Source organism: Epargyreus clarus, unplaced genomic scaffold (assembly GCF_041222505.1).
Source record: "Epargyreus clarus isolate Ecla_fem2 unplaced genomic scaffold, WU_Ecla_fem_2.2 ptg000008l, whole genome shotgun sequence".
NCBI classification, from domain to species: domain Eukaryota; kingdom Metazoa; phylum Arthropoda; class Insecta; order Lepidoptera; family Hesperiidae; genus Epargyreus; species Epargyreus clarus.
Genome location: NW_027332216.1, coordinates 10643683 through 10671139, shown reverse-complemented (window position 1 = coordinate 10671139; position 27457 = coordinate 10643683). Strand labels below are relative to the sequence as shown.

The following is a 27457-nucleotide window of genomic DNA, read 5'->3' as shown; positions in this document are numbered from 1 at the left end:
TGGACATCTGTAATCAACCCCAGATAAGATTAGATATTCCTACCTGAGGTCAGCCACAGATGCACAGCTACCCCTGAGGACTTAGCTATAATATGAGTATCTATAATACATAATTATTTTTGTTATATTAAATTTAGTATGAATGTAGCTTTAATGAGAATTTTATAATTGAATACGTCAAATAGAATCACGACGTTATATACAGCAGAGGATGCACTTGTCGGATAGTTGAACCTCTTAGAGCTAAACTGGCGTTGATGGGTCACGACACTTAACGAAGGTTTATATTAAACTAAATAAGCTTAACGTTGGCTCTATGCTGCTTATCTAAATGAATCGCATATAATTCGTCTCACGACATAGATCTTTTGGATACTGGTAGAAAACACATATTTTTGCATTTTAGCAACCCGTTTCAAGTTCAGAAGTTTCAATATACGCCAGCAGAAGCCTCGATCTACTAGTCTTGCCATGTCAAACGTTCTTTAACTTAGTGAAATACTATCCGAAGATACGTGAACCTCTCAAGAAAGCATTCGAAGTTTCCAAAGATTATATATTGCCCATTTCAATGGACGCAATGAACGATGAGGAGTCCTCCGGTAAATTATTACATAAGAATAAAGCCATAGTAACTTCTTTATTTTATTTTGAAAGCCAAGTAGGCTTTGAAAAACATATTTTTTGCTGTAATTCTTAAAAAAGATTTAATTAAAGGTATAGAATTATTATATAAAGAGATGTAGGATAGTTTTTATACTGAAATTATTTAGAAATTCTGCGTAAAAATATAACATATACCATTATATACTTACCTACTTGTGCTTTTTCAGAAGATTCAGATTTAGATATACTATCACAAGATTCAGCTTTTGAGTCTAGAAGCGGATCTAGTAGATATGAAATAACAGGTTTGTATTGCTGATCCTATTAAAATTTATACATGACCTTTGTGTTATATTTTGATATAGGTATATAAAGAAGTAATCACAACCCTTATAAAAAATAATCTACGGAAAAATCCTAGAATATGAAGAGAGATAAATGCTTGTAGTAAATAAACAATATGAAATCTTTACCATTTTATACCGAGTACTAGTTTTCATTATCTCTTCTACGAACTATCTTTTAGGTCAAATGTCATTCCGTAGTTCCCAGTCGAATGTAAGCTCAGCCAAGTCTTCGGCGAGCGTGATGACGTACCAAAGCATGGCAATATCCAATCTATTACGGCCTGGATCGAGGGTTTATCAGGTAATTAATTATATCCTTAACCAGTTACGTATTACGAAGGTCGATAATGTAATTTTAGCCGCTGCTGTATTCTAACTAAAAAGTTTATAAATGTTACCGTATTTTGATAGTCCAAGTTATTTTTAAAGGTGTAACATATTGTGTCTAAGTAGATATAGTCTCATAAAAAAGTGAGACTAGTGATACGATATAAGTAATGCTAGACCATATTAGAGAATTCGTTGCGGATGTTAGTTATACTAAGTAATTAAGTCGTAAACGCAGTGTTGTACTGAAATTGCTTCCCTAAAGAACTCTATATTTTCAACTGTATAATTAAATTAATTTTTCCAGGGTTTCGGATATTTCACCTGCTTCCTAACCACAGCTAATTACATACTCACTCTTTACGAAATAGTGACACTGAACGACTGCTACATTCTGTTTTGGCTGCAGTCTTTGTTTGATATCTTCTTCTACGTGAAAACATATCTCACTATGCATCAGGTATAAGTACAAAGTATAAAGCACCTTCGAATTTATAGAATAAAATTCACATATTTACAAAATGATAACAACTTTAAGAAAAGTATTTCTACGAAAGAGTTATTACCTAAAATCACGGGAGAAGTAGCTTATATATCTGTTTCCTAAAATATTATTTCTTTATAAGATCGCAGATTTCGTGATTAATATCAATAAAACATAAGCAGTGATAGCCTAGTGGTCAAGAAACTCGGTCTCTCAATCGAGGGGTCCGAGGTTCAAATCCCAGGCACGCACCTCTGATTTTTCAAAAGTTATGTGCGTATTAGAAATTAATTATCACTTGCTAATCGGTGAAGGAAAACATCGTGAGGAAACCTACATACCTGAGAGATTTATAAAAAAAAAATTTTCAAAGGTATGTGAAGTCTACCAATACGCACTTGGCCTGCACGGTGGAGTATGGCCTAATCTCATTATGAGAGGAGATCCGTGCCCAGCAGTGGGACAGTAATGGGTTGTTGATGATGATGATTGATGATCAATAAAACTGCAGTGATTTCATCAAGCACACTGCACATTTACTATTTAAGGAAAAAATATACTGTAATATTTCAATATTTAATCGTTTCTAAGGGCTACATCAACCGGCATGGGGAGCTTATAACATCATCAACAAAATGTCGCCGCAGATATTTCAAGCACAAATTATGGGTCTGTAGCGACTTATTCGTCAGCCTGCCATTGGACCTATTTGGATTTTGTTTCGCGTAAGGATTTCAATTTTATTAATTTAATTTAATACTAAAACCAAATATAAAGTAGAGACACTACTTTATATTTGGTTTTAGTATTAAATTAAATTTCTGAGCCAAAATAATGTAAGCTTTTTTAAGCGCCATTTTATAAGCTTTTGAAGTTGAACGATAATAAAACAACATATTTTTTTGGTTGTTTTTCCTATGTCTGCCTTAAAGGCTGCCAAAAACGTCTTATTCGATTTTGTAAGACCTCTTGAAAAAACTTAACTTTCAATATTTAGTTGGCTTCATTTACTCCACAAAACAGAAATAAATATATTGAGAGCATATCTTCAATAAAGTGTCACTTACCGAATAAATTACTTATAGCTAAGTACCTACTATTGTATACAAAAAGTACAGCTGATATTTTTCGAAAACAACATGTTTACAGCAATCCGCAAACAGCGATGCATTACTTACGCGTGAACAAGTTGTTCAGACTGAAGTATCTGCTCGAGTTCTACCGCCAGACCTCCGCTGAACTTACGAACAATTTGACAATACTGCAGGTTGGCTAAATATTTGTATCTTTGTGCAACTTTTCTTTAGAATAGCAGTCATGTTTTGCAATTTAAGCTCGGTATTCCTATTAATGTTTTAGGAGTATTCTTCACCACAGAAGATATTTACTAAGCTTATTTTATATGTACAACAGACATAATATGCTTAACTACATAAAGAAATCAAAAAGAGCCATAAAAGCCTGTGTTTATTTTTAATTTCGTCTAAAATTGCAATTCATATTATATGACTTAAGTTTTTCCATTTTCAGACTGCGATGTCAGTATTTGTGGTGGCACTAGCAATACATACTTTTACCTGCATTTGGCTTCTGACACTGATAGCTACATTTCCTTTCAGCATCATTCGAACACTGAAAATGCATCTTATCGATGAGTATGACATCATTCGTATAAATTTCTCCGATCCAAATGAATCCAAATTCCAAATCTCTACAAACGTTTGGCTTGATCAAAAGCTATTCTATAGTCCGCGTAAAACTGCTAGTCCGCTATTAATATAGAAATGAATTGCGTGGCCTTATAAATTGTATGACTACACCTGCTCGCAACAACTTCAGAGCGGACTAGCAGTTTGGCGCAGACTATACAAGTCTACCCAAACCAAATCAAATGCTCCATCCACACATTTAGAGTACTATCAGTAAACGTTTGGCATACGTGCGGACGCGGCATTAAATTAATCAGCAACAATAATATATCAATTCTTATTCTTATAATACTTATAATTGAAGTAATAAAAGCAGTTTAAAAAATCTGGGGGCACTGCAGTGTCCCCGCAAAGTTGAGCTATATTATTTTACGGTTACTATAACCCACATTCTTTTTGAGAATCAGTTCCTACCAGTTCTCTAATATTCTGAAAGTCTTTATTTTAGTTTCAGTTGACAGTACAGTGAACTTTAATCTCTCTAAAATTATTTATTTTACAAGAAGAAATGTCTTTCTTTCTTAGAACATTATCGTGACCCAGTATCAATGGTTACGATGTTGATCAACACAAATAAATAAAATTATAAAACAGAGATACCCCACAACGCCGATGGGACTACACAACATCATTCTACTTGGTGGTGTCTGAACTCACCGCGACGGGCGGCGACGAGTTCGTAGTGGACGAAATCTTCTCCATGGTCATCCTGGCAGTTTGTCTTATTTGTGGCAAAATGCTTGCTGCTGTAGTAGTCGCCACGTCGATACAAGTCGCCTATTCCACCAAATACGCGTTGACTGCTTATGAAACAGCTACCAAACAGCTCATTGATGTACTGAAGAATCAGGGGCTGTCGAGTAAGTATAGTGTGGACATGTAGTAGAATTCTTTGTAACGTGGCTGCGACAATGCTTGCTTTGTCCCTTCAGCTACCTTCCAACAGTAGAGCTATGTTCTAGAATCTAGATATCTTTGTATATCTATGTATCTATGTTAGATATACACATACATACATATCAATCTAGAATCTTACTTGATATGTAGGTATACATAGATAGCCTACTCTATCTTTCACTGGTCCTTTAATGCTGTGTGATTGTAATTCAGTATTCAATTTGAATATACTCGTATATTTCCCTGTCATACATAATATTATAATAGTAATCATAGTTTTAGTGGTTGGCTAGTAGTAATGTAGCTTAGCAAAGAATATAATCAGATAAATGTAATAAATCTTGTTCTATTTAAGATTACCAATTAGACAAGTTTTGGAAGTACGTGCAGCAACTTTGGGTCACGGAGCGTGGTCGCCAAGTAAGTAACCTTAAATAAATAACTATGGAGCACTTACAATAATTATACTATGTTTGTATCTTAGGTAAAACTTACTTTTTGTTTGTTTTTATTAGAAAAGGTTTATACGAAAACTAAATTATGTTGTTAACTAATTCGTCGTGACTTGCAAAAGAACAAAATGATTGATTGCTTGGATTCAGTTTTAATAACTCGTTAAATATGACAACCTGTATTTCGGAATTTAGTTTCTGGATCTCAAATTCATATTACTAAACTATCGCATTTGCTTAAACAACTTAGCATTCTATATGCCCGATTGTTGTTCCTATTTCACAAAAAACATCAAGTAAAAACTAGTTTAACCCAACTGACTGCTAGGCCAACAAAAAGCTCATTTTGCAGAACTAGTTGCGTCTAAAATGAAATTGCAAAAATTACAATATGCTGCTATTTGAATACAAAACGCGTTTTAACTGAGCATCGCTTGAACTGACGTTAAAAGAACGTTCTATTTAATACAACCTAGAATTGTAAAAGGTCCAATTGAAAAGCGGCAACAAAATTATTTATGTGATGGACTTAACAAACTGAAAGGGATTCCTATAGGCACTTGAACAACTTGTCTAAGCAATTTTAAGAGCTTACGTCGTTTTTGTATATATATATATATATATTTGTAGCAAGCAGGAGTGCAGCTCAGGCAGGACTAAGCTAGAATGCCTTATGTAGTTTTATAATTGTATGTAAATATGTAAATTTGAGGTTAGGAAAGAGAAAATTTAACAATAACTGCAGCCCTACTTTCTAATATAACTCTAACTTTCACACATAACTGAAAATCAGAAGTAGATACGTGCCTGGGATTAGAACTTCGGAAATACCGATTGACTGCCCGGGTTTCAACCCACAGCATTTATAAAGCACTTCTTGTATATTCCATAATACATTAACAAATATTGATTTAATTTGGGCTCTTTTATCAACAGATTTATAATCTTTTACCTAACAGTTGCCAGATCTAGTTGGTAAAACGCCGTATGTGCTCCGCTGCGATCTCATGTCGTCAATGTTCGGCCATCACCTGCGAAACTGTTTCTTGTTTGCGGACACCGGAGAACCCTTTCTGCGGCAGCTGACTGTACTTCTGGAGTATACCATTTTCTTCCCGGGTATTCATGTTTCTTTGTAAATAGCGTAGCGTGTCGTAGGTTCATGCTAAACAAGTTAATAACAAACACTTCTGTGGTCGTTACACTTTAGAAACTTCCTAATACGCACACTTGTAGGAAACATTTCAGCTTAATCGTCAAGATAACGCACCTGTGGTTGACTTCAGGTACGACATGGCCATGTGCGGCAGATTGTCATATAAACTACTACTACCTCAAATATTATCTCCACCTCCATTATCAACACAACTATTACTTAGAGGTACTACCTCTACAATTACCATTACCACAACTACCGCCACTAACACTACTCCTCCAAGTCCCACTTCTGCTAATACTACTACTTCTACTATACACCAGGCAACTACATAGTAGTGGCGGGTGACAGTGAAGCGCGTATGCACTGGGTGGCGTCCGGCACCGTATCGGTGGTGTCGGTGCGGGCCGACCTCACCGAGACCACACACGAGCTGCTAGGGCCCGGAGACGTGTTCGGGATACTGCAAGGGCTGAATAGAGGAATATTGCACTGCTTCTCTTATAGAGCTGAAACTAAGGTAATTTCAATTGGAAAGTAATAAACGTGAAGAGTGACAAACCCACAAATCCCTTATCGCAAACTAGTGTTGAAAGTCGTAAAGTCTATGAAGTTTACCACCTGCAGTATCACCATCATACTTATTTATGCCATGTCACGTATTTAAATGAGTAGCGGCTTTATATTTGTAAAATATCAATAATTTTATTGATACTACAACACCTTTTAACATCTAACAATTATTAGGTATATCATCAAAGATTACAAGGTGCATAATTGTTTAATGGTTACAATGAAACAAATTTTGTCTCGTATCATGTTGATAAGTCAGTGCCACGAATTATTATCTCTTTGTTTCTGAAGATATACTAATAATATACACTTATCATACCTGTAGATAAATCCGCAAACTTAATTTAATGTAGATTGTATATATGCCCATATGTTGTATTAACACACTCTATATATCATGTATTTTAATAGATTAAATATGTTGTTTTAAAACAGCAAAAATAAAATTCGACAATTACAGCTATATCGATATTATTCTATCTGTATATCGATCAGTGTCGCCGTCCGGATTGTGATAAAAATGATTGATAACATAGTTTAAATTTCATTCTCTTTAGTATCGATTTCCTACATAATATTTGTTGCTTGTTGCGATATCACAATAAAAACATTATAATTATGTCTGTTGTACAATTATAATTTAGGTTTTATGTAATTTCTTAACTTATTTAATTTGTTTTGTTACCACAAGACTACTAAGCAAGGTTTCATTGGCGTTGAACATAATTATCTTCGTATGTAGCGATATTACCTACAATAACTTGTTTTCTCAAATGATTAGGTAGTTGACAATATTTATTGACAAACAAATCAATTGCTTTTTCGTATCTTTGAATGTGAATAGATTTGAACAGATTTGTAAATTTGTACCATTACCTACCTCTATTTCCAGGTAAGTATGTTGACACTTAGCCTAGATGCATGGTGCAACATTTTACCGTTCTTCCCAGAGGCAAAGAGAATTATCGAAGAAAGGGCTGACTTATTATTCGAACAAATATGAACCATTCGTTGTCTAATATGTTATACGTTAATAAACTTTTATAAAAAAAAATAACTTTTTTATTACGAATATTTGCTTCTTTTCCTTTCTACGAATAATCCACTAACACCGTATCACGGATAACGACTATACCAAGTAAACAATACAAGTTAAGGACAATAATGCTCGACACAATCTTTATTTATTTTTAATTAAAAGTGGGATTTTTTCGCTGGGCGAACACATCATCCCGTACAAACAAACTATTAAGCAATTCATCTCATAACATTGTATAAAACGAGAACATACTTTTAAAAGATTTTAAATTGCGCACATACGGAGTTTCTTTCGCCACTTCCTCTCCATAACGAACCACTATCCAAAGCGGTGGTATTTTGTTAATGTTGGAAAAAAAAACAATATTAATCCATTTTGAATAAACCAAATTTGAATATGATTTTAGATAAAATAATAATAAAAAATTAGAATAGAACCCAAATTATTTTTTTGCTAAACCTAAGTCAGCTAACCTAAATAGCACCCTAGCTTCCTCCGACATCGGGGAAGCCAGAATGCTATTCAGATAGCCAACATGTGCAGACTTAACTCCCAAATATAAATTCCGAAATGTTTCATTTCGAACACATTCAACACTCACAATCCTCACAATCTTCAAGTGCTACCTATAACCATAGAAACATTTTGCTCTATATTGTTAGTCCTGACACGTGTATGTTTCATCTCTTTTTTAGGTATTTTACGTGTAAAATTACGTACGATATTAATGGAACCAGTAATATTAATATGCGGATCTCGGCGCGCAACGAAATAGAATAATTCATGTAGAAGCGTCCATTTCCCGCGGTTCTTTCACGAAATCCGCGCATCCTACTCTCTATGTAATTAAGAGATTAAAAGATCACAGTACTAAAAGCTATCCGACGTATTTTTATAAAAATTTCATCCGCCGCATCGAACGAATATATTATACGAGATTTGTAGTATACGAATATATTATACGGGGTTATTAAATTGGTTTGACCCTTTTTGTGTTTTATATATTTTTATGGGAACCCTTTTTATACCAATGCCGTAAGTATAACGATTTTATTATGTCAGATTAGTTATTATTACATGAAGTAAATTGGCATTGCTCTCTGTGACATAGCCTATAGGTAGATATATGCCAATAGATCTGACTGTGATAGATTGCAAATGCGTTACTTTCCCTAGGGAATAAATTAAACACGTTTGTGTGTGTATGGGCATATGTCTTACCAATCAATTACCATACAAAAACTCACCACACATAATTTATATAGCAGAAATAAGTGTCGGAGATGCTGTCGCAAACGTGAAAAAGTTCTACCTTTAAAAATTATTACGCATTTACCTATAGTAATTATTTAAGCTCGTTAAAACCTACACAACAATATAAATCACGTCGTGGAACGCAAAATGTTACGTAAGTTTTATCAGCGCGCTTCAGTCGGACGCCGCGTAATAAATTAGTGGATCGGACCGGATCTGCATAATCTGTAGAGCTATCCACATATTATACACTCGTATAAATCACGTACCTTTGCCTACAATACACGTGTTTAATCACGCTTTAATTAAACCCAGAACTCCCGGCACAGGATTCTATGCCTAAACGGGATAGTGTTTCCTATGAATTTAATGATAGTGTTTGGGGCTTGAAATCTCTCTCTCAGTGCTAGAGATTACTAATTATGTTTCGAAAATATAAATCGCTAATATTTAGAAAACTACTACAGATATATATAACATCAACTTTCGCATTGCTGCATTTAATTATTTTTCTTTTTATTCCGGGATTTGTTTGTTAACTTTATTACACACTGGCACAAATGGTATATGTATCTAGTTGCAGGTATGTTCATAAATTGAACAATCATTTCTACAGAAATCTAATTGTTTTATGTTAACATCTACTAAATAGCCTGTGAATCCAATCTTCTCCCATTTATTCAATTATGTACACAAGGAGGCATTCATTCAATGTTCTATGGTTTCTAAAAGGTCTATTCCGCTGGTCACTTCTGCTAGTGACGTGGCACTCGAAGCGATGGCACTCATTCAGACGAACGAACAAGGCTTTCAATGGACTCTTTGTGAGTGCCACCAAACATACTTATAGCTCAGATACCGCGAACTATTTGTTCGGAGGAGTTTCGTGTGGTCTGAACCGATATTCTTTGCGGTTGACATTTCATTTAACAAAATGTACTTCGTTAAATGTTTACAATTGTTTGAGTATATATATGTCGGAGGAAGAGCCAGAGTTATTTAATATAGTTTTAGCTATACTGTTACTTTAGTATGTTAGTAATGTTATAGGTACTTGATCAATCGAAGGGTTAATTGCTTTAAATTATAATTAACAGTCATTGTATAGGTTTCGTATTAGAATCAGAGCAGAGACTTTAAGAGGTCTCTAGTGGAGTCGAGGTATGTGGCGGCGCGGTGGGGAAACATTGATAAGAACTGATGTGAGTGATCGAGGTGGATCATTATTTCGTTGTGCTTTGGAGCGTGTAGTCACTACCTTGAACCTGCTGCTCAAATCCTTTGTTTGTAAAGTAATAGTAGTAGTATAGTATAGTTATTTTGTAAATCCGAAGTTATAAATGATAAGAACAATAAATACTGTGATTACTGTATTTGTGCCTGTATCTACCCTATGACAACGCCCACAAAACCCATAGATTCTATCAATGATGTCGATGAGAGCCGTCCTTCTCCAATATATACAATGGATATTGGAAATAGTATGGGTATATATTGAGGAATCTGTTGTGCTAAGACTTTTCTATAATATTCTCAAAAGTGTATGCAGAATGCAGGCATTCTGAAAGGAGACACCAGTCCAGCAGTGGAACAGTAAAAAGTCGATGTGTTCAATGATTAAGTACATCAGTTTAATTCTTTTCTCCATAAATCAACCATGGTCAGGTTGATGAGATGAGCCAATAGATCATAAATGTTTCATATCTCCTTACAATATTTTATAAGTAGTTATCGTTACGTGGAATTGTTCGTGGGTTATTATCAAATTCAAAATTTTACATAAAATTGGGCAACAAAAATTTTACACAAAAGTATTCCAGGTAAAGTCCCGGTAAACAACTATTCAAAATCAATACAAAATGCAATACAAATGCATTTGTACAAATAAAACCACGAATTGCATTTATCATACCCACTTAGTAGGTAATAGCTACAGGCAGATAAGAAATGTCGAGTATTCTCCAAGGAAATTAAATCTAGTCGTGATCTAGTGGCCGCCGAGCACTCCCCGGGGTATACGTTTATTTGAATGTTTATACGGTAATAACAATGATGGTCTTGGCAGAAGTAATATTTAAAATGCCTGTTTCCTTATGTGTAGTAATCTAGCACTATTTCGGCCTCCCGCGGTAAAGATCTGAGCTTAGAAACTTAGATTATTTATTTCCCTACCCTCTCTACATGCCTGTATAGAAGTTTTGTTATTATAAATAGATGATCACTCGTTTTAACGGTGAAGGAAACCCTCGTGACTAAAATATATATTTAGGAGTATTCTACAAACTTTTCAAAGGATAATTAATACTTTGTATTTACACACTCTAGTAAGCAATTTCTTAATCTTTGTGGGGAATCACCGTACAAAATGGACCTTTCTAACAACAAGCCGAATAACTACAAAGACAAATGAGTTTACATACTTTATTTATATTTAGATAGTTCTAATAATTGAACCTATACATTTATTGAATTCGAATGTGCACAGTACCTAACACTTGGATACAAAGAAAACGATATTTTTCTTCTTTTAAATGTTCATTTGAGCTCGTATTTGTGCAAAGTCGCGCACCATTGTGTATCCGTCGTATCAGATGGCCAATTAACGACTGTAATCGCTTCGAAGTTGACTTCTTGCCAGAAAAATAGCAGCGTTTTCTTCAAAAGAAGTTTGGTATTACACTTTGTTCAGATTTATTTTACAACTTGTTCTATGTTTATTTAAAAGTTTATGTTATTTGCAACTTCTAAGTAGTTTCCTTTTTTTTAATTTTTGGTTTTAGTTGATCTTTATGGTAAGTGTTAAACCTTTAATCAGGAGCAAATTCTTACGATTTAATTTTCTACAATTCTGGTGTTTTTTACGAATAAAACAAAGGTACATGAAATTTTAGTGAGGTAATTAATACGTATACATAAAATAACTCTGCATAAAAATGAGAGTAAAATTGAGATAAATGAATAATCAGAACTTGTTTTTAAAAGGTTAACCATATTTGTTTGGCAAGTGCGGTTATCTCTTTTCCCATAAAAATATTAGTAAAAAGACATTAATAAACAACGGAGATATGTAATAAAATAACCGATACATCGACCTACGAAAATCGTAACAGCTTATAACAAGAGATATTTTAATTTTCAAAGTATTTAAAATTTGGTTAATTTATTAAGATTACAATATATAGCACTTTAAAATATAATTCAGAAAACTGATGATCGTGTGGAAAAATTAAGCCTAGTAATAGGAATTATTTTAGCTCAGAACCTTAATTCATTGAAATTATTTCCTGTCTGTCGGTATATTAAACATGAAAATTAATTAAAACCGTCCCTAGGATCCTTACGTTTGTCTGTATAATGGAGTGATGCCAATTTCGGGGAACGGCTATCAAACGTTGACAGCCCAACCCTCGTTCATGTTATTATCAAATCCAAATGAAATCAATAGGTATGGTAGAACGCACGAGTAATATTTAATAGTTTAGGTTCATATGAGCATTATATTCTTTATAGTTTACTGGCTATCTTATTATTTATTACATTATCTATAACTATACAGATAAATAATACGTAATGTATATTTTCCTCTGTTTGTTTGTCTGTGAAATCGTGCCTACGACTTGGAAACTTACCATAAATATTACAGTTTCCATATTTTCTTTCTTACATATACCTGCTTATAAAATTTATTTCATCATATGGTTGAGTTTAGTAGTAGGTACCAACTGTTTTTTTAACAAAATAATTCCTAATAAATAGGTACCTGTTTATAATACTCACAGTGTGTCTATGGTCATAAAATCAAATTCTTGTCCTTTAATCTTTGCAGAAGTATTAGTAAAGGAAGTTTTTATAGATAGGTAGAATGTATATTCTTAATTCATGAGTCAGAGGATAAGTATTACAAGCAATGTGTTTAGTTCAGTAGTCGATCGGTTCGCCTTGTTACGTATAATGAAGTAGGTAGGAAAGTTGAGGATAAATATATCAAGCGACGCTTACGCGGGGCAAGGTCAGGAGCGATGATGTCATAAACACAATACCATACCAAACATTCGCTTCGAGTAGTATCGGCTCGTTAGCTCAGCGGTGAGAGCGCCCATTTATACCCTTAATAGAGGTGGTCGGGGGTTCAAATCCCTCACGAGCTGTCGGAGATTTCCTTTTTTTATTGAATACTCGTATATAATTAAAGACCTTGTTTATATAGAGCATAATTCTAGGAAAAAATATTTTTGTAAAGCAAAATATTTTTACTTATTCATCAATACGTAACCAATAGAATGCACTACATAGTACGTACATTTCATTAACTAAAAAAATAGCTTAATTATTAATATTAAGTTATGTTGGAAACAATTCATTAATATCAAGGTCGTCAATGGGGTCGTCCTTTGAAATTAGGTGGACCCCTATGGTTGACCCGATAATTTTACCGGTTCCCGACTGACAGATCTAGCTGTTTACATTATCTATGTAGTATAGTAGTGTGAACAGCAAATTCTTGTATGACATTTAATTAAAATATCCGTTCTTGTTATTACAATGTGCACATCAATATCTAACGGTGAATCTGTCGGGTCGACTCTAATGTGAACGGTGCCTAAGGTTTCCATAACTAACTTTATTATGACAACAGATTATTAGTGAACATATTTAATTTGCTTTTTATTGTTTCATATTCGGCCAATAACATTATAAATAAGAAGTATAAAAAAGTAAAAATTTCAAAAGGTCTCTTATCCAGTAAATTAAAGAGCAGGCATACTGAAAGTAATAAATCACTGTATTCATTGGATTAATATTAATGAAATATTCCCAAGTTATTAAATAAATTATAACAACAAATGTAAGTGCCCGAAGATAAGAACCATTAAAATTAAACTATAGAGATGATGATATTGATATTGTTTTAAAGTATAATAATTAATGTGATTTTATTTGCTGTACCCTAGTAAACTTATACAAAATAATTTAATGCGGTTTAATAATATCTACAAATACAAAAATTGGATTAAAACGGACATTTTAATTTTTATTACTTAAAAAAATATGATATAAATAATCGAGATAGTTACATATTATAATATTTAAATGCTCATGAGTATGACTTATGAGCAATAACAAGTATCGTAATCGCAATAAATAGGTACAAGTCATCAATCATTCATTTTAAAACAATAGTATAGATTAGTATAATCATTTTGAAGTACTTATATGTGACTGCGAGTGATAAGGACAGAGGATGACAATAACGCAATATTTTGTAAGCATGCCAAAATATTCGCACTGATATGTGTAGGCTCGTTAGCTCAGCGGTGAGAGCGCCCATTTATACCCTTAATAGAGGTGGTCGGGGGTTCAAATCCCTCACGAGCTGCTAATTTTTATATTTTAGTACTAATACGATATTCTTTTTGACATTACAGGCTACAGCAATACAATACTATGAAAACGATACATTTTTGTTTTGACTTTAAATATGACCTTAGTCGGTCAAGTCGTTTAGACACTTATAAATAAAAAATAAAAATACGCAATCACTACAGACAGTCGCACTGTATACCTATATCTTGTCTACAGTTATAAGTGTTACCAACAACATAGTATGAATTACGAAAGTTAATTGAATATCCATAAATTTTCTTACATTTGTACTATTTGTAGCACTCATTTTCGTGGAGTAGGTAAGAGACGCGGCACCTAAGCTCTTAATGAGCTAGATCGGTTCCCCGTCTCCGGCCCAATTTGTTTCCTCCTCGCTTCATTACACTTTCGTTCCGTGGCTCTGCTTCTTTAATAGGAGTTAATTTCCACTAAAGTGCAAATTAGGTACGAAATGATAACGGCACAAATTTTAAAGGTAAAACTTTGATAAGTAAAATAGAGTATTTTACTAGGTAGAGACGTATTTCTATGGTGGTGTTGGTAACCCATGCTAAGTGCTCATCCTAGTGTCGCCGTCATAAGGTGGAAAGAGGTTATTTGATAAAAAAAAATGGTAAAACCATTGTTACCATAACTTGGCTTTGCTTTTTTTTAATGTTCAACTGTTGTGATATCACCATGTGAGGGATATCACCTTATTTGGCTCAACTTACCTTTTTAACGTATGTTTGAAATGTTTTACCTTTTTCCATTAGTCTTTCGATATTAGGACCTTGCTCGTTTCAGGAAATTTCATTGTGAATATGAGGGCTTCATTTTCTCTACAAATTCATGATATTCACATATTATCATAACAAAAGCAAGAAAATAGAACACGCTTAGGTTTTGACAACTCGAATCATTGAATATTCACAAGTTAGAACCTAATAATTAATTATGATAAATAACTATTATCTTATTTAACATTACTGCCCATGCATACCTATCAGTATATTTAAATAGGACTTAAATCTACATAGGACTTAGCCTAAAATAGAACACCTATTAAACCAGACCACAGAAACGATACATTTCTGAATTATTTATTTGGTCACAATAATATATATATTTCTATCATGGAAATGTTTTTAAAAACGCCACAGGGTAGAAAACACAGAACAACGTAGCTTTACAGAGAAAAAATGTATTTTAAATGTATGCATTTTCCTTCTTAACAATTCTATGATGAAATTAACATCAGGTATTCTAACTTGCACAAAGGACCCCTACAGGCTTCAAAGGAACACAAAAGAACAGAGACATTAACAACGCAACTAATTAGCTGTATTTTTATTTGTTTAAAGTAAATTATGCACATATACTCGTATTATGAACCCTCTCTGCCTTTTGATGTCTTTGTTTGAATATTTGTTTTTTATTTCTGTTGTGGTGCACTACAGGAAATACTTTATTATTAGAATATTTTGTTAACTTACGAAAAGTTACGGACGAATTAATTCGAACACAATAATGCAACTTACAAATTCTATTCCTAAGGAAATGGAAAAACATAACTACTTATAGGAAATAATTTATAAGAAATAACCCATTCCAAAATACAAGTAATTTTAAGTGGATGGAACATTATGTGGATATCTATTGCTTTTGGATAGACACAATTTAATGCCTGATGACTGCCAATGATAACTAGGACCGACGACCTGCATACCCTTCGAATCACAAAAGCAATATTATTCTTCATATCCATATTGCTTTTGTACAAAACTCTAAAATATTTAGTAATATAGCAAAGTCTTTTAACAATTTATTATTTTCGTCATAACAGAATTTTCGTCCAGATTTTTGTCACTTGTACAGATTCTTTTATCGGATTCTCTGTGAAGGCATAATTGATAAATGAAAAAAGAGAAAGGATCCTTCGGCGCTAAATTGAATCAACGACACTCAACAAGGGAGTCCTTCATCTTTATTATTTGGGAGATAAAAATAAAATACTGAATCCACGGCTCTCGTTCCGCGTTGATTCAATAGTAGGTAACCAAGTTGTATACTCGTTATACTTGTAGATATCTATACGCTACACCAACGAGACTTTTTATAACAGGAGTAGCAGACGAGCATGCAGTCCGCTTAATTGTAATTGGTTACTGCCGCCCATGGACATCTGTAATCATACCCAGATAAGATTAGATATTCCTACCACATATGTGCCGCTACCCCTAAGGAATAAGATAGAACGCCTCAGAAAAGTATGTCTCCCTTATCACATCTTTCAAACCAGAACACAGTAGCGCTTAACACTGCTGTTATGAGGCAATAGGTGTGGCAGTGGTGCCTCAGGAGTCGAACCACAAAGGGTTCTACACCATCTTCAATATTAAGCAACTTGCAACATTGATTAACCTGCACCATGGAATAATAAAAATAATAAAAAAGTTAAGTACCTGCCTTCTTTATTATCGGTAACAGAAGAGAAAAATGATTTTACAATTTCTATTTTACAAGTCTCTTTGTACAGAGAAATATAGGAAGGGACTAAAAAGTCGTTTTGATTTTCGTTGTAAAAATTTACAACGAAAGTATTGGGGGCTGATGCACCCGTAAGATGATTTTTACGAGATGGAATCACGTGTAATAGGTACAAACGTATAATATTATATCGCAAACTATATAGTGATATGGTATATAGAGTATGAGGGTCGCTCATTCAGTTCCCTAACACTAATTTTACAACATAATTGGGTCTATTTTAATATCCCGACCGTAAATCTGTAAATCGCATGGGTTATAATCTAAAATCCTCTTTATAATGACACAATAACCGAATGTAATGTATTTAATGACATACGTAATTGAATTTCTGGGTGTCTCATTCCAAGAACCCTATTATAAAGACTAGGGCACACTCTCATATTACTATAAATTATCATAAACCGGGTAAGTAAAGGTGACTTCATGATTATCATCAAAATATTATGATGATTTGAATTTTAAGATTTAATTAATGTCATAATGGTATTTTTATTATAGCTAACAATCATTGTAAGTTTCAGTTTTTTAAGGCTTAAGAAGTTCTTTGGGCATTTTTCATTTCATTAACATAATAACGTAACTCATATCCATCAGTAATTTCAACGTAATTTAGTAACCATTTATTCAACACATAATTAAAATGTATAAAAAGTAATAATACAACCAAAATTAAGACGAAGATACAGAAAACAAAATGTATTTGTAATTTATGTCCCCATAAATAATTATTGAAAACTCGCTTAAATATTCCCAATTTTTTTATTTCATTATATGAATTATGAATTTATTTCTTAATACAATAGCGATAAAGAACATTTTTGTTAGACATACCTAAATTTACAAAATGTTTATTGGTAAAGTAGTTAATTAATCAAGCCAAAAGAATATTACAAAGGTAATAAACTTATGTATTTCTAAACGAAAAGTTCCACTTCGCAATGTTAAAAAACTCAAATTAAGATCTGAATTTTATTAGTCAACATTTAAAACGACAGACGTCGACACAACATCTCGTGTGCCACTACCCTTATTGCCGGGTACCGCTTACCGGAAATTAATTAAATCCGCAGTCATCTTGCGACGACATTATTCAGTGTTTGAGGACTGACAGACAGATGGGACCTCTTAATTAATTTGTAAATAGCATGATAGGACCCGCTAAAAGTGGATTGTGCTAACGCATTAATAATTACGTTCTTGATTGATCTTTCTTTGTTGTGAAATTAATTATTATAACCTGCCCTTCACCCGCACCTTCTACGCGTTGTTTTAGCTTTGTTTAATTCTATTGTTTTTTTTTATTGAGTTTTTAATACACTTAAAAGGAACACTATTGTTTATTTTTTAACAAAAACTGTGACATAAGGGTGTATTGATGTTAAATCGACGATAATTAAATCAATGGACAAACTTTTGTTTCAAAATAAAAGCGATACTCAGAATTTAATTTTCATTTAGGTTACCATATAATGTTATCCGTTACTGTTGAAGTATACCATAATAATAGTGCCTGATATACACATTAATTTGAAATACCAGTCTGCAATTCAATCCATGGACTCCTAATGTACGACCGAATTCAAAACCACAGAGCCGCTCCATTTTAAGGTATAGTCTACGTATACCTTAAATTGTCTCGCATATACAAAAAAATAGCACAGACAATAAAATATACATTTACATGAAGATAAAGGTATTACATTCCAAAAAAAATACAACACCAATCTTTTCGAGCACAATAACAAAAAAGTTTCACTGAAATGAAACTACGATGAGAGTATTAAAACAAAGCCGGATTCGTACAAAAAAAACTCATTCATGAATGAAAAGGTGAGATCTATAGATAGTCCCTATTGCTTTCATTGTTTCACTTCCGTTTTACGTCAAATTTTAATAACTCGTAGATTTTTTCAACGCGATAACGGAAAAACACATTTTAAAAATAAAACGCATACACTCATCATACTTGTGTTAACATAAAAAATAGGAAATTAATTTATGTTCACAAATTAAAAATCAATCGTTCTGGTTCCACTTGGTAAACGAAACTACTGCTACTACAAAGTACAAATAATGAGTTTCCAGCGTACAAAGAAAAATGTTTAAAACGCCTACCTATTTTTAATCGCAGAACAGTAACAGAATCGTAGAACTAAAATAGAAAAAATTATGACGTCATTATAACAATACAGCAACAGAAGTCTTAATATTATTTAGGCGTTGTTACCGACAAGTGGATATTTTATCTATGTACGAGATAATCATACTGGTACGTTATAGTTCGAAAAACGTCCAATTAGCTACTCAAAAAATAAAAAGGCTGACGCATGTCATCGGCCTAAAAATTTACAAAAGTAGTTTATTTTTGATAACAATCAATATGTATATTTTAAAATAAGGTATCGTAGAATATTTCTAATAAAATATAATTATGTTAAACAATTTCCAAACTAGTGTTGTATTGTGATGTATAAAAATTGGTAAACTTTTGTCTGTTATCCGTAGTTTTGGTGGCTGCTGAAAATGATTGAGACGGGCAGCGCAGATAATGAAAAACCCTGCAACAATCCTGATACTATTCCCGTAAATGTTGTGAACAGTATTACGGTAAATAGTCAGAGAAAGTACAAAATATATACTTAAATTTATGAAATATTTAATAACGCCATCCCTATTTTTATGCATATTTTTTTAATATAATCCTAGGGTAGCCTTAAATAAAAATGATTGACATATTGTTTGAATAGTGGTTAGAATGTGGCGTTCCCCTCATAACTTACTATATTCACGTGCACGTAATTACATAGTACTGTATATTTATGCTTACTGGAGAGCATAGACATACGTCCACACAATCCAACGCAAAATTTGTATTTCAGCTCTCCAATATGGACAGATACGATGTAATAAACTATTATTTATTATGTTAATCGCGTATCATTGCCCAGTTTTCTGTTTAAGGGAGAATATCTAGCAGCGATATCAATGAAATCTTTATTGCTGTTATAGCTAAACAAACGCGACAAATAGAAGATGCGCCAGGCATAAACACGACGTCCCTTTTTATAGTTACTAACGCAGGCAATGTAGCCCAAGCACTTCACTTCACGTACATACACATAAAAAATAAATTAACAGCATCGCATCCACGCCTCACGTCTCTTCTGCTTGCCATACGCCTTACATAAAACATCTTTAGCTAACAAAGAATTGCAGTCCCCATGAGTTAAGTGGAAACGTTCATGTTATTCATTAAGGGAGCTTTCTCGGTCACTATTGTGCATGCCTTCTTGTCTGCTCATTAGTCCTAATGAGAAGACAAGAAGTTCCCTTATTATCTATGTATTTTCTTATTATCCCTCTTAACTTTATGTATTACTTGCAATGTATTATGTTGGAGCGGTTTGTGATGATATGTGTGTGTGTAAAGTTTAAAGCTCTAGCTACGATTGCGACAACAACTCCGTTGCAGCTAATTAAACCTGGCCACATCTTCGCAAGTTCGCAGTCTTGCGATCTGATTTGAATAACTTAAAGATATTATAGAAGCTTTAAAAGTTAGGGGTGGCTCGTCTTTATCAAGTTAGGGGTGGCTTCAAGTAGAACTCGGATGCTTTTTGGAGTTGTGGGACATATTTGGGGAGCATAACAACAAGTGCTTGGTGCCACTATTATAAAAATCGGTTAAATTGATTTTTTTTCATTTTTGACGTCGATTTTGAAATTAAAGCGCAGAGTGTAATGAAACATTAAAACATGTAACCTGCTCGTGTTTTTTTTCGTTTTGGGTATTTTAGGAGACTATCAAAGAGGAAGAGGACATCGCTCGATCCGAAGCCACATTCAGATACACAGTCCAAAACATCAGCCAACTGAAGGAGCAGGTGCTGTCAGAGCCATGTTATGTGAGGTGTCTGCCGTGGCGGATCCTGGTCTTGATCCGGCACACGAGCACGCCAGACCGGCAACAGCAGAAGGCGCTGGGTATCTTCCTCCAGTGCAATGGGGACTGCGACTCCCCGGGCTGGTCTTGCTACGGTCTCGGGCAGCTCAAGCTTCTCTCGTATAAGCCGGACGGCGAACACTTGTGCAGGAAACTTCATCACATGTATCATCCGTGAGTGGGCTTCCTTACTTATTTTGTAGAGTTGTCACAATTTTAAAAATACTGAGGACTTACATACGGCGATCACATTGATCCTCAAGGTTGCAAAGCATCTGTGAATGGCTTCAGGTAGAACCCGATCTAGGTACATGGAGTCGATTACAGATGTCCATAAACAGCAGTAGCCATGTACAATAATGTAGACTGCAAGCTCGTTTGCCACTTCAATCTTAATAAAAAAAAATGGTGTCCGTCTGGCAATCTTACTGCAATTTAGAACTATATGCCGTAAAAATTTGTTATTTTATTAAACATGGATAAACTTAATAGTTCGACTACAGTGACAGCGCTTAAAGCACTGCAATACCTAAATTATAAATTATTCTGTTTAAACTGTTCTGTTTTTGGTTTGTGGACAGCGTCAAAGCAAACCACTTGTAATGCTTCCTGTGTAGCAATATACGAGTATAATAGCTCCATACTAGAATCCCCTCTGGCGTGGATTATATCGACACAGACCTACATGCGTTTTAATCCTAATGGATTCAAATGCATGTGTGAATTTAAGTGCAATTATTTTAATTTTACATAATTTGGTGCTTTTTACTTTGCCTTTTTAAAATATTCATCAGCAGGAATTTTTATTTAATGTTCATAATTGACATAAAATACTAAACTTACATTCTAAAATGATCTCTTCCAGAAAGGAAGATGACTGGGGTTTCGCCCATTTTATATCTTGGAAAGATTTAATGGACCCCGAAAATGGCTATGTTAAAGATGATTGTGTTTCTATTGAGGCGCACGTCGTTGCCGAAGCACCTCATGGAGTTTCATGGGATTCCAAAAAACATACCGGTTATATTGGTAGGCTTTTTATTCTGTAGTAATTTTCAAGTTCAAGTTCAAGTTATTTCTTATTGGAACTAAGTCGTATAGGCATTTGGCCCTTTATTTTACTTTCACGCGGCTTAGAATTCATCTGCACATAGGGCGTGATAGGAAAAAGGCCCTTACTATATGTACTTAACTACTTACTATAACACAATATGTATATTTTCCTGATTTGGTGTGTATATACTGATTTTTTATATAATATACATGAATAAAAAAATATTCAAATGATCTTTACAATTCTTACAGGATTGAAAAACCAAGGAGCAACATGCTACATGAACTCACTCTTACAAACCTTATTTTTCACAAATGTCCTCCGCAAGGCGGTTTACAAAATCCCGACAGTGGGGGACGACAGCTCAAAGTCGGTGGCGTTTGCGCTACAGAGAGTGTTCTACGATCTCCAATTTTCCGATAAACCAGTCGCCACTAAGAAACTTACAAAAAGTTTTGGATGGGAGACGCTGGATTCATTCATGCAACACGATGTGCAGGAATTTCTCAGGGTGCGTTGAGAAATATTTTATTTTACTAAATTGAATAGCAATAAAATACCAGTAAATGCGAATGCAGTCCATTGGATGATATATGGGTAGGAACTACTGCCCTTGGACAGCTGCGACCAACTCCAAAGAGAACTCCGGGAGCTATGTTGGAATGCCGCGTGTGCCTGACGCTGATGACATCCTCAAAATTAGAGCAAATTAATTTACTTCAATATAATACATAATAGGATAAGGAAATATGCTAAACATTAAAAGTCCTCTCATAACAAAACAATTTTCAGATTCTTATCTCCCCGTAATGCCCTATGACATCAAAGCCATAAACAATTTATTTGCGTACTAAAACATTGTTGTTACAAATAACAAGCTGTATTCTGTTAAAGGTATTGTTAGACAAGCTGGAAAACAAAATGAAAGGAACCGTAGTGGAAGGGACGGTGCCGAAGCTATTCGAAGGGAAAATGACTTCTTTTATCAAGTGTAAAAATGTTAATTGCACCAGCACCCGCGTGGAAACTTTCTATGATATCCAACTTAGCGTTAGGGGGAAAGATAACAGTGAGTTTCTGTCTTTACATTAGTTAGCATACGATTAAACCGTAAGTATGCTCTTCAACGAAATTTTACTCAGTGGTTCACCGAAATTACTGGATTTGGAAAGAGTCGCCAAAAAGAATTTTTACCATAAGGCGGAATTTACCCTAAGGCGGAATTGGGATATTTTAATAGGTAACCGATACTTATAATATCCGCAATAAAGGAATTAAACTGCGTATCGTGAGTACCCGTTACATTATATGTGACTTAAGTGCAGGGTTTTTCCTTCACAATTTAGACGAAATAAATACATTGCTGTACTTCATAACTTATATTGCAAAAGAATTAATTGTGTTTTATTTTCAAAATAAATAACGAAAATATTGACGATAGTGACTCAATATTTTGCATATGGGGCCTACCACTTGAAAACTCCGAGACCCTACAAATAGGAAAGTTCCAGTGATCTAATAATATAAATAAAAAAAACAATTCAATTAGAATCCCGTTAGCCAATACGATTCGAGTTATCTAATAAGCCCGCTACAGACTCACGTGAGAAGTTTCGCCGAGAAATCTCGCCGAAAAATGAGAACCGAGAATGCATCTACACTCATGCGACCTTCTTTGAAACCCTCAGAAGGGGGAAAATACCGACACCGATCGGAGAACAGGCGAGCGCGAGAACGAGAAGGCAAGAATGCTATCACAATCTCGCTTCTCGGGTGATCCTGGGGGTTCTCAGCGTGAGTCTGTAGCCGGTGATAGATTGAGAGCACCGAGAGAGACTAGACCAAACATTTAAACCAATTGCAGTATACGAGTCATTCAAAGACTACATCAGCACGGAGCTGCTGGACGGCGAGAACAAATATGACGCGGGCGAGCACGGCTTGCAGGAGGCGGAGAAGGGAGTCCGCTTTGACGTATTCCCACCAGTGCTACATCTGCACCTCATGCGGTTCCACTATGACCCGCAGAGTGACGCCTCCATCAAGTTTAATGATCGGTGAGTTTTTGATTTAACTATTAATAGATAACTTTGCAGAAACTGCTTGAACATTAAATACGTAGAACGAACTTGCGAACCCACCATCTTGTTTTTACATTGAAAAGCAAGCTGAAAACCTCAAGTAGGTTTTCAGCTCGCAGTCTACATGACAGCTAGTGCTGGTCATTAACAGCAGTGATGTGTTTAACACTAGTTAGAATTGATGAAAGAAATGTGCATGTAAACCTTAAGATCTTCCATTATCCTACCTTAAAGACTACGGCGGCTATATCCTTAGCCTTACGATAAAAAGTGTATTAACTGTTAATAACAAAATCCTTAAGAACGTTAGATAAAGTAGAAAAGAAAACAAAGAATTATATTTTAATCATGAAGCTTGTATGCCGAATAATCATCTGTCAAGGTGATCCCTACGACCAAGAGCAATACACTCCATTTACCATCGCTTTAGGTTTGAATTTTACGAAGAAGTGAATCTGGATCCATATCTGCAAGAGATACCCCAGATACCAGCGCACTACACTCTTCACGCGGTTCTCGTACACTCAGGCGACAACCACGGCGGTCACTACGTGGTCTTCATCAATCCGAAAGGCGATGGAAAGGTCAGTTTGATATTTTTGTTTCCTTTTATATTAAAAAACAACTTTATCTCATCTAAATTATACCCATAAGAAACTTCTCTCCAAAATGTCATCTTCTCACACCCACACTTTTAGCACATAGGTGTAATTCTACTCTATTGCAACAAATAAAATACCGCAAGAGTGTAATTGCATCTGTTATGTGATCTACGGTACCTTATGATTACGTGGTGAAGTGGCTTATATCTAACGATAAACTTACATCTGTATCGTCTAGTTAGAGATCTCATATCGTTATTTATATAGAATCCTTATCCTATCTGTCTAGTACTCTATTACGGATGTCTAGATGTCGGTGTTCAATATCGTATGTGACATAGTTTCAGATCATAAAACCACTTGATCAAAGTATCTTATGCATTGCAGGTCTATTACTTATTACAAAAAATAAATCATAATTCATTCCTGAAACGCCTTTTCTATTATAGTGATATTTAATGTAACATCTGAATACGTTACTTCGAGTTATATTGTTTTACTTAATTAAAAACGCCGTCTGCATATTTAATTGTTCATAGTTATTTATTGCCTTCATTATAAAAAAGGGATTTCACTTTGAGTTGTTTGTTATGGCACAATAATTTAATAGAGTTGTAAAAGAAATGAGACCAATTACAAGGTACACAATTTAAATATAAATCTTTGAACGAAGGTTGAATACTATTTTATTATTTAAATGTATTTGATAGTTTTACCATATTAATGAAAATTCGCGATAAATTTTGATATTAAGTAACTCATATCTGATAGTATTATAACTTTAAGTCATTTTCTGTTTGCCAAATGCATCGTAACTTAGACTGAGAGGGTCTGATTTTCTACCAGGAATGAAATATGATAATCGTCGATAGCCAGAAAAGGCACCACTGCCACACCTTTTCTGCTTACCAATAACAACAGTGTTACGCGCTGCTGCTCTGGTTCGACAGGTGCTGTAAGGAACACATGTTCTGAGAAGTTCCAATTTATTCCTCAACGGTAGCAAAACATCTTTGGCCGATCCCAGGTTAGAATATCTGGGGTTGATTACAAGTGCCTATGAGCGGCAGTAGCCACTTACCATTAGGTTGGCTGCATGCTCGTTTACTATATAAAAAGCACAAAGTCGATCATCATCATCTACCCACTACTGTCCCACTGCTATGCACGGGTCTCCTCTCATAACAAGAAGGATTACGCCATAGTCCACCGCGCTGGCCAAATGCGTATTAGTTGACTTCACATTGAGATTTTTTTATCAGGTATGCAGGTTTCCTCACGATGTTTTCCTATACCGTTTAGCAAGTGATAATTAATTTCTAATACGCACATAACTGAAAAACCAGAGGTGCGTGCCTGGGATTTGAACCTCGGACCCCTCGATCGAGAGGACGAGTTTCGTAACCACTAGGCTATCACTACCATTGCACAAAGTCGATGCTAATTAATAAATGTACCAACCAGTGGTGCAAGTTCGACGACGATGTGGTGTCGCGTTGCACGAAGCAAGAAGCGCTTGAGTACAACTTCGGCGGGAAGGAGGACGCGCCGTACCTCGCGAGGAAGGCCACCAGCGCATACATGCTCATTTATATACAGTAAGACATTGACTTTATTTAAAACCCATTGAAGGTGATAGTAAATTATCGAAAAAAATGTCTAAAGACATGTAAGGCATATAGTTTCGAAGGTACCAGAACATTCGGTTACTTAGCAAATAACATAACAGCTTCTAAGTCTGAGGTTTGGTCCAGTTACTTATTTAAATTATTTTAATTTATTTTCGGTCTATGTTTTTCTAGATGTCTACTAAACATCAGACTGAAAAGGTTTTGGGTACGTCGGTCCGTATTTATTTACTTGTTGAAACCCCAAAACCTATACAGCCTGGCATCGACATAAATAATTTAATTGTTAACGAAGCAGAATTCACTGGAAAAAAATTTTTTTAGCAATATAGAAATAAATATCTAAAACTTCTTGTCACTTATATCTATTTCAGTACTATTTTAACTTTCGTTTTACAGAACATCGCAACTGAAGTATGTGTTACAAGAAGTGTCTGAAAACGACATTCCAAGCGATCTTTGCGAGCGCATCACCGAGGAGATGCGATACGAGATGGTAAGGACATGTAAATATCAACCTTGTACGCGACGGAACACCGTTTGTTGTTTATATTCCTATCGCATATAAGCATTGGTCCTTTCGTTTTACAGGCGGCAGAAAAATAAGGTGCAGAAAAATTAGGTCTGACACGTCTGTGAGTTCCGCGAAGTATTATTCGAAGATATTCAACGCTTTAAAACAATTCTTCACTTTTCAGGCCCTAGCCGGCTCTAAATATAAAGGGAGGTAATCCGATACGAACATCGAAGTCAGATAACAGTAGTAAGTTTAGTAGTTAAAATCACTTTGGAGTTCTTGCCGATGGCGGTTCGATAATTTGTAAATCGATCGAGTGTTTTATGTCCGCATAGATTTTACTTTGTGTATATTTTGTTATAATTATTTATGTACCTCTGTTAATAAAAAGTTGCCATATATTCGTTTTGAATTTTGTGTATGAAATTTGGGTCCCGACTCATCGATATTTAATTCTTAATATGCATTGATACTCTAAAGATACAAGATCTCTACATTTTTGAAATTGTAATTATAATTCGTAAAATATTGGTATAATTCATAAACTTTATAATATTCGTAAGATATACGTTTAATTCGTAATATTGAACTCTAGCGGCTTAAGGAGGGGACGGAAGGGGTGGTCCGCCCCGAGCCTCTGATCCTGGAGGGCCTCCAAGCACAGTTGCTAAAAAAAGGTCGTCAAAACTAAACAATCTATGAAATATGTAGCAGGCAACGAAAAAAAAAGGTCACTGAATCCACCGAATCACAGGAAGTTTCTGCAGTTCCATTCAACTTTTCGCTCAGGGCCTCCGACGACCTTAGTCCGTCACTGATCTGTAATAAGTAAAGATAGTTTGGTAAATAAAAATTAGAAGTGATTCTTCTT

The 27457-nt window shown here is 34.5% G+C and overlaps 2 protein-coding genes across 7 annotated transcripts in view; both read left to right on the top strand.

Annotated features, from left to right (window-relative positions):
* The window catches only part of LOC140744411 (uncharacterized), a 35711-nt gene extending 28124 nt beyond the window's left edge, over window positions 1-7587 (top strand). The window contains exons 35-46 of the mRNA XM_073075990.1: window positions 407-602; window positions 834-911; window positions 1133-1254; window positions 1588-1740; window positions 2356-2489; window positions 2914-3031; window positions 3295-3419; window positions 4068-4333; window positions 4726-4790; window positions 5782-5941; window positions 6302-6498; window positions 7444-7587. Coding sequence (XP_072932091.1) covers window positions 407-602; window positions 834-911; window positions 1133-1254; window positions 1588-1740; window positions 2356-2489; window positions 2914-3031; window positions 3295-3419; window positions 4068-4333; window positions 4726-4790; window positions 5782-5941; window positions 6302-6498; window positions 7444-7554 — 1725 coding nt within the window. The 3' untranslated portion in view covers window positions 7555-7587. The remainder of the gene's footprint in view (window positions 1-406; window positions 603-833; window positions 912-1132; window positions 1255-1587; window positions 1741-2355; window positions 2490-2913; window positions 3032-3294; window positions 3420-4067; window positions 4334-4725; window positions 4791-5781; window positions 5942-6301; window positions 6499-7443) is intronic.
* An 11452-nt stretch (window positions 7588-19039) lies between these two features.
* On the top strand, window positions 19040-26987 carry LOC140744028 (ubiquitin carboxyl-terminal hydrolase 7). Of its 6 annotated transcripts, none has more exons than XM_073075468.1 (12): window positions 19040-19160; window positions 19267-19368; window positions 20559-20878; window positions 21570-21733; window positions 22010-22269; window positions 22653-22827; window positions 23623-23815; window positions 24270-24423; window positions 25906-26039; window positions 26469-26565; window positions 26661-26676; window positions 26768-26987. In XM_073075468.1, the coding sequence occupies exons 2-11, from the start codon at window positions 19285-19287 to the stop codon at window positions 26673-26675; spliced, it is 1596 nt and encodes a 531-aa protein (XP_072931569.1). In that variant the 5' UTR covers window positions 19040-19160; window positions 19267-19284; the 3' UTR covers window position 26676; window positions 26768-26987. The 6 variants fall into 6 exon arrangements, with proteins under 6 accessions (XP_072931569.1, XP_072931568.1, XP_072931566.1 ...); XM_073075467.1 differs by having other exon boundaries at window positions 26661-26691; XM_073075465.1 differs by having other exon boundaries at window positions 26469-26575.
* Window positions 26988-27457: the final 470 nt, after the last annotated feature.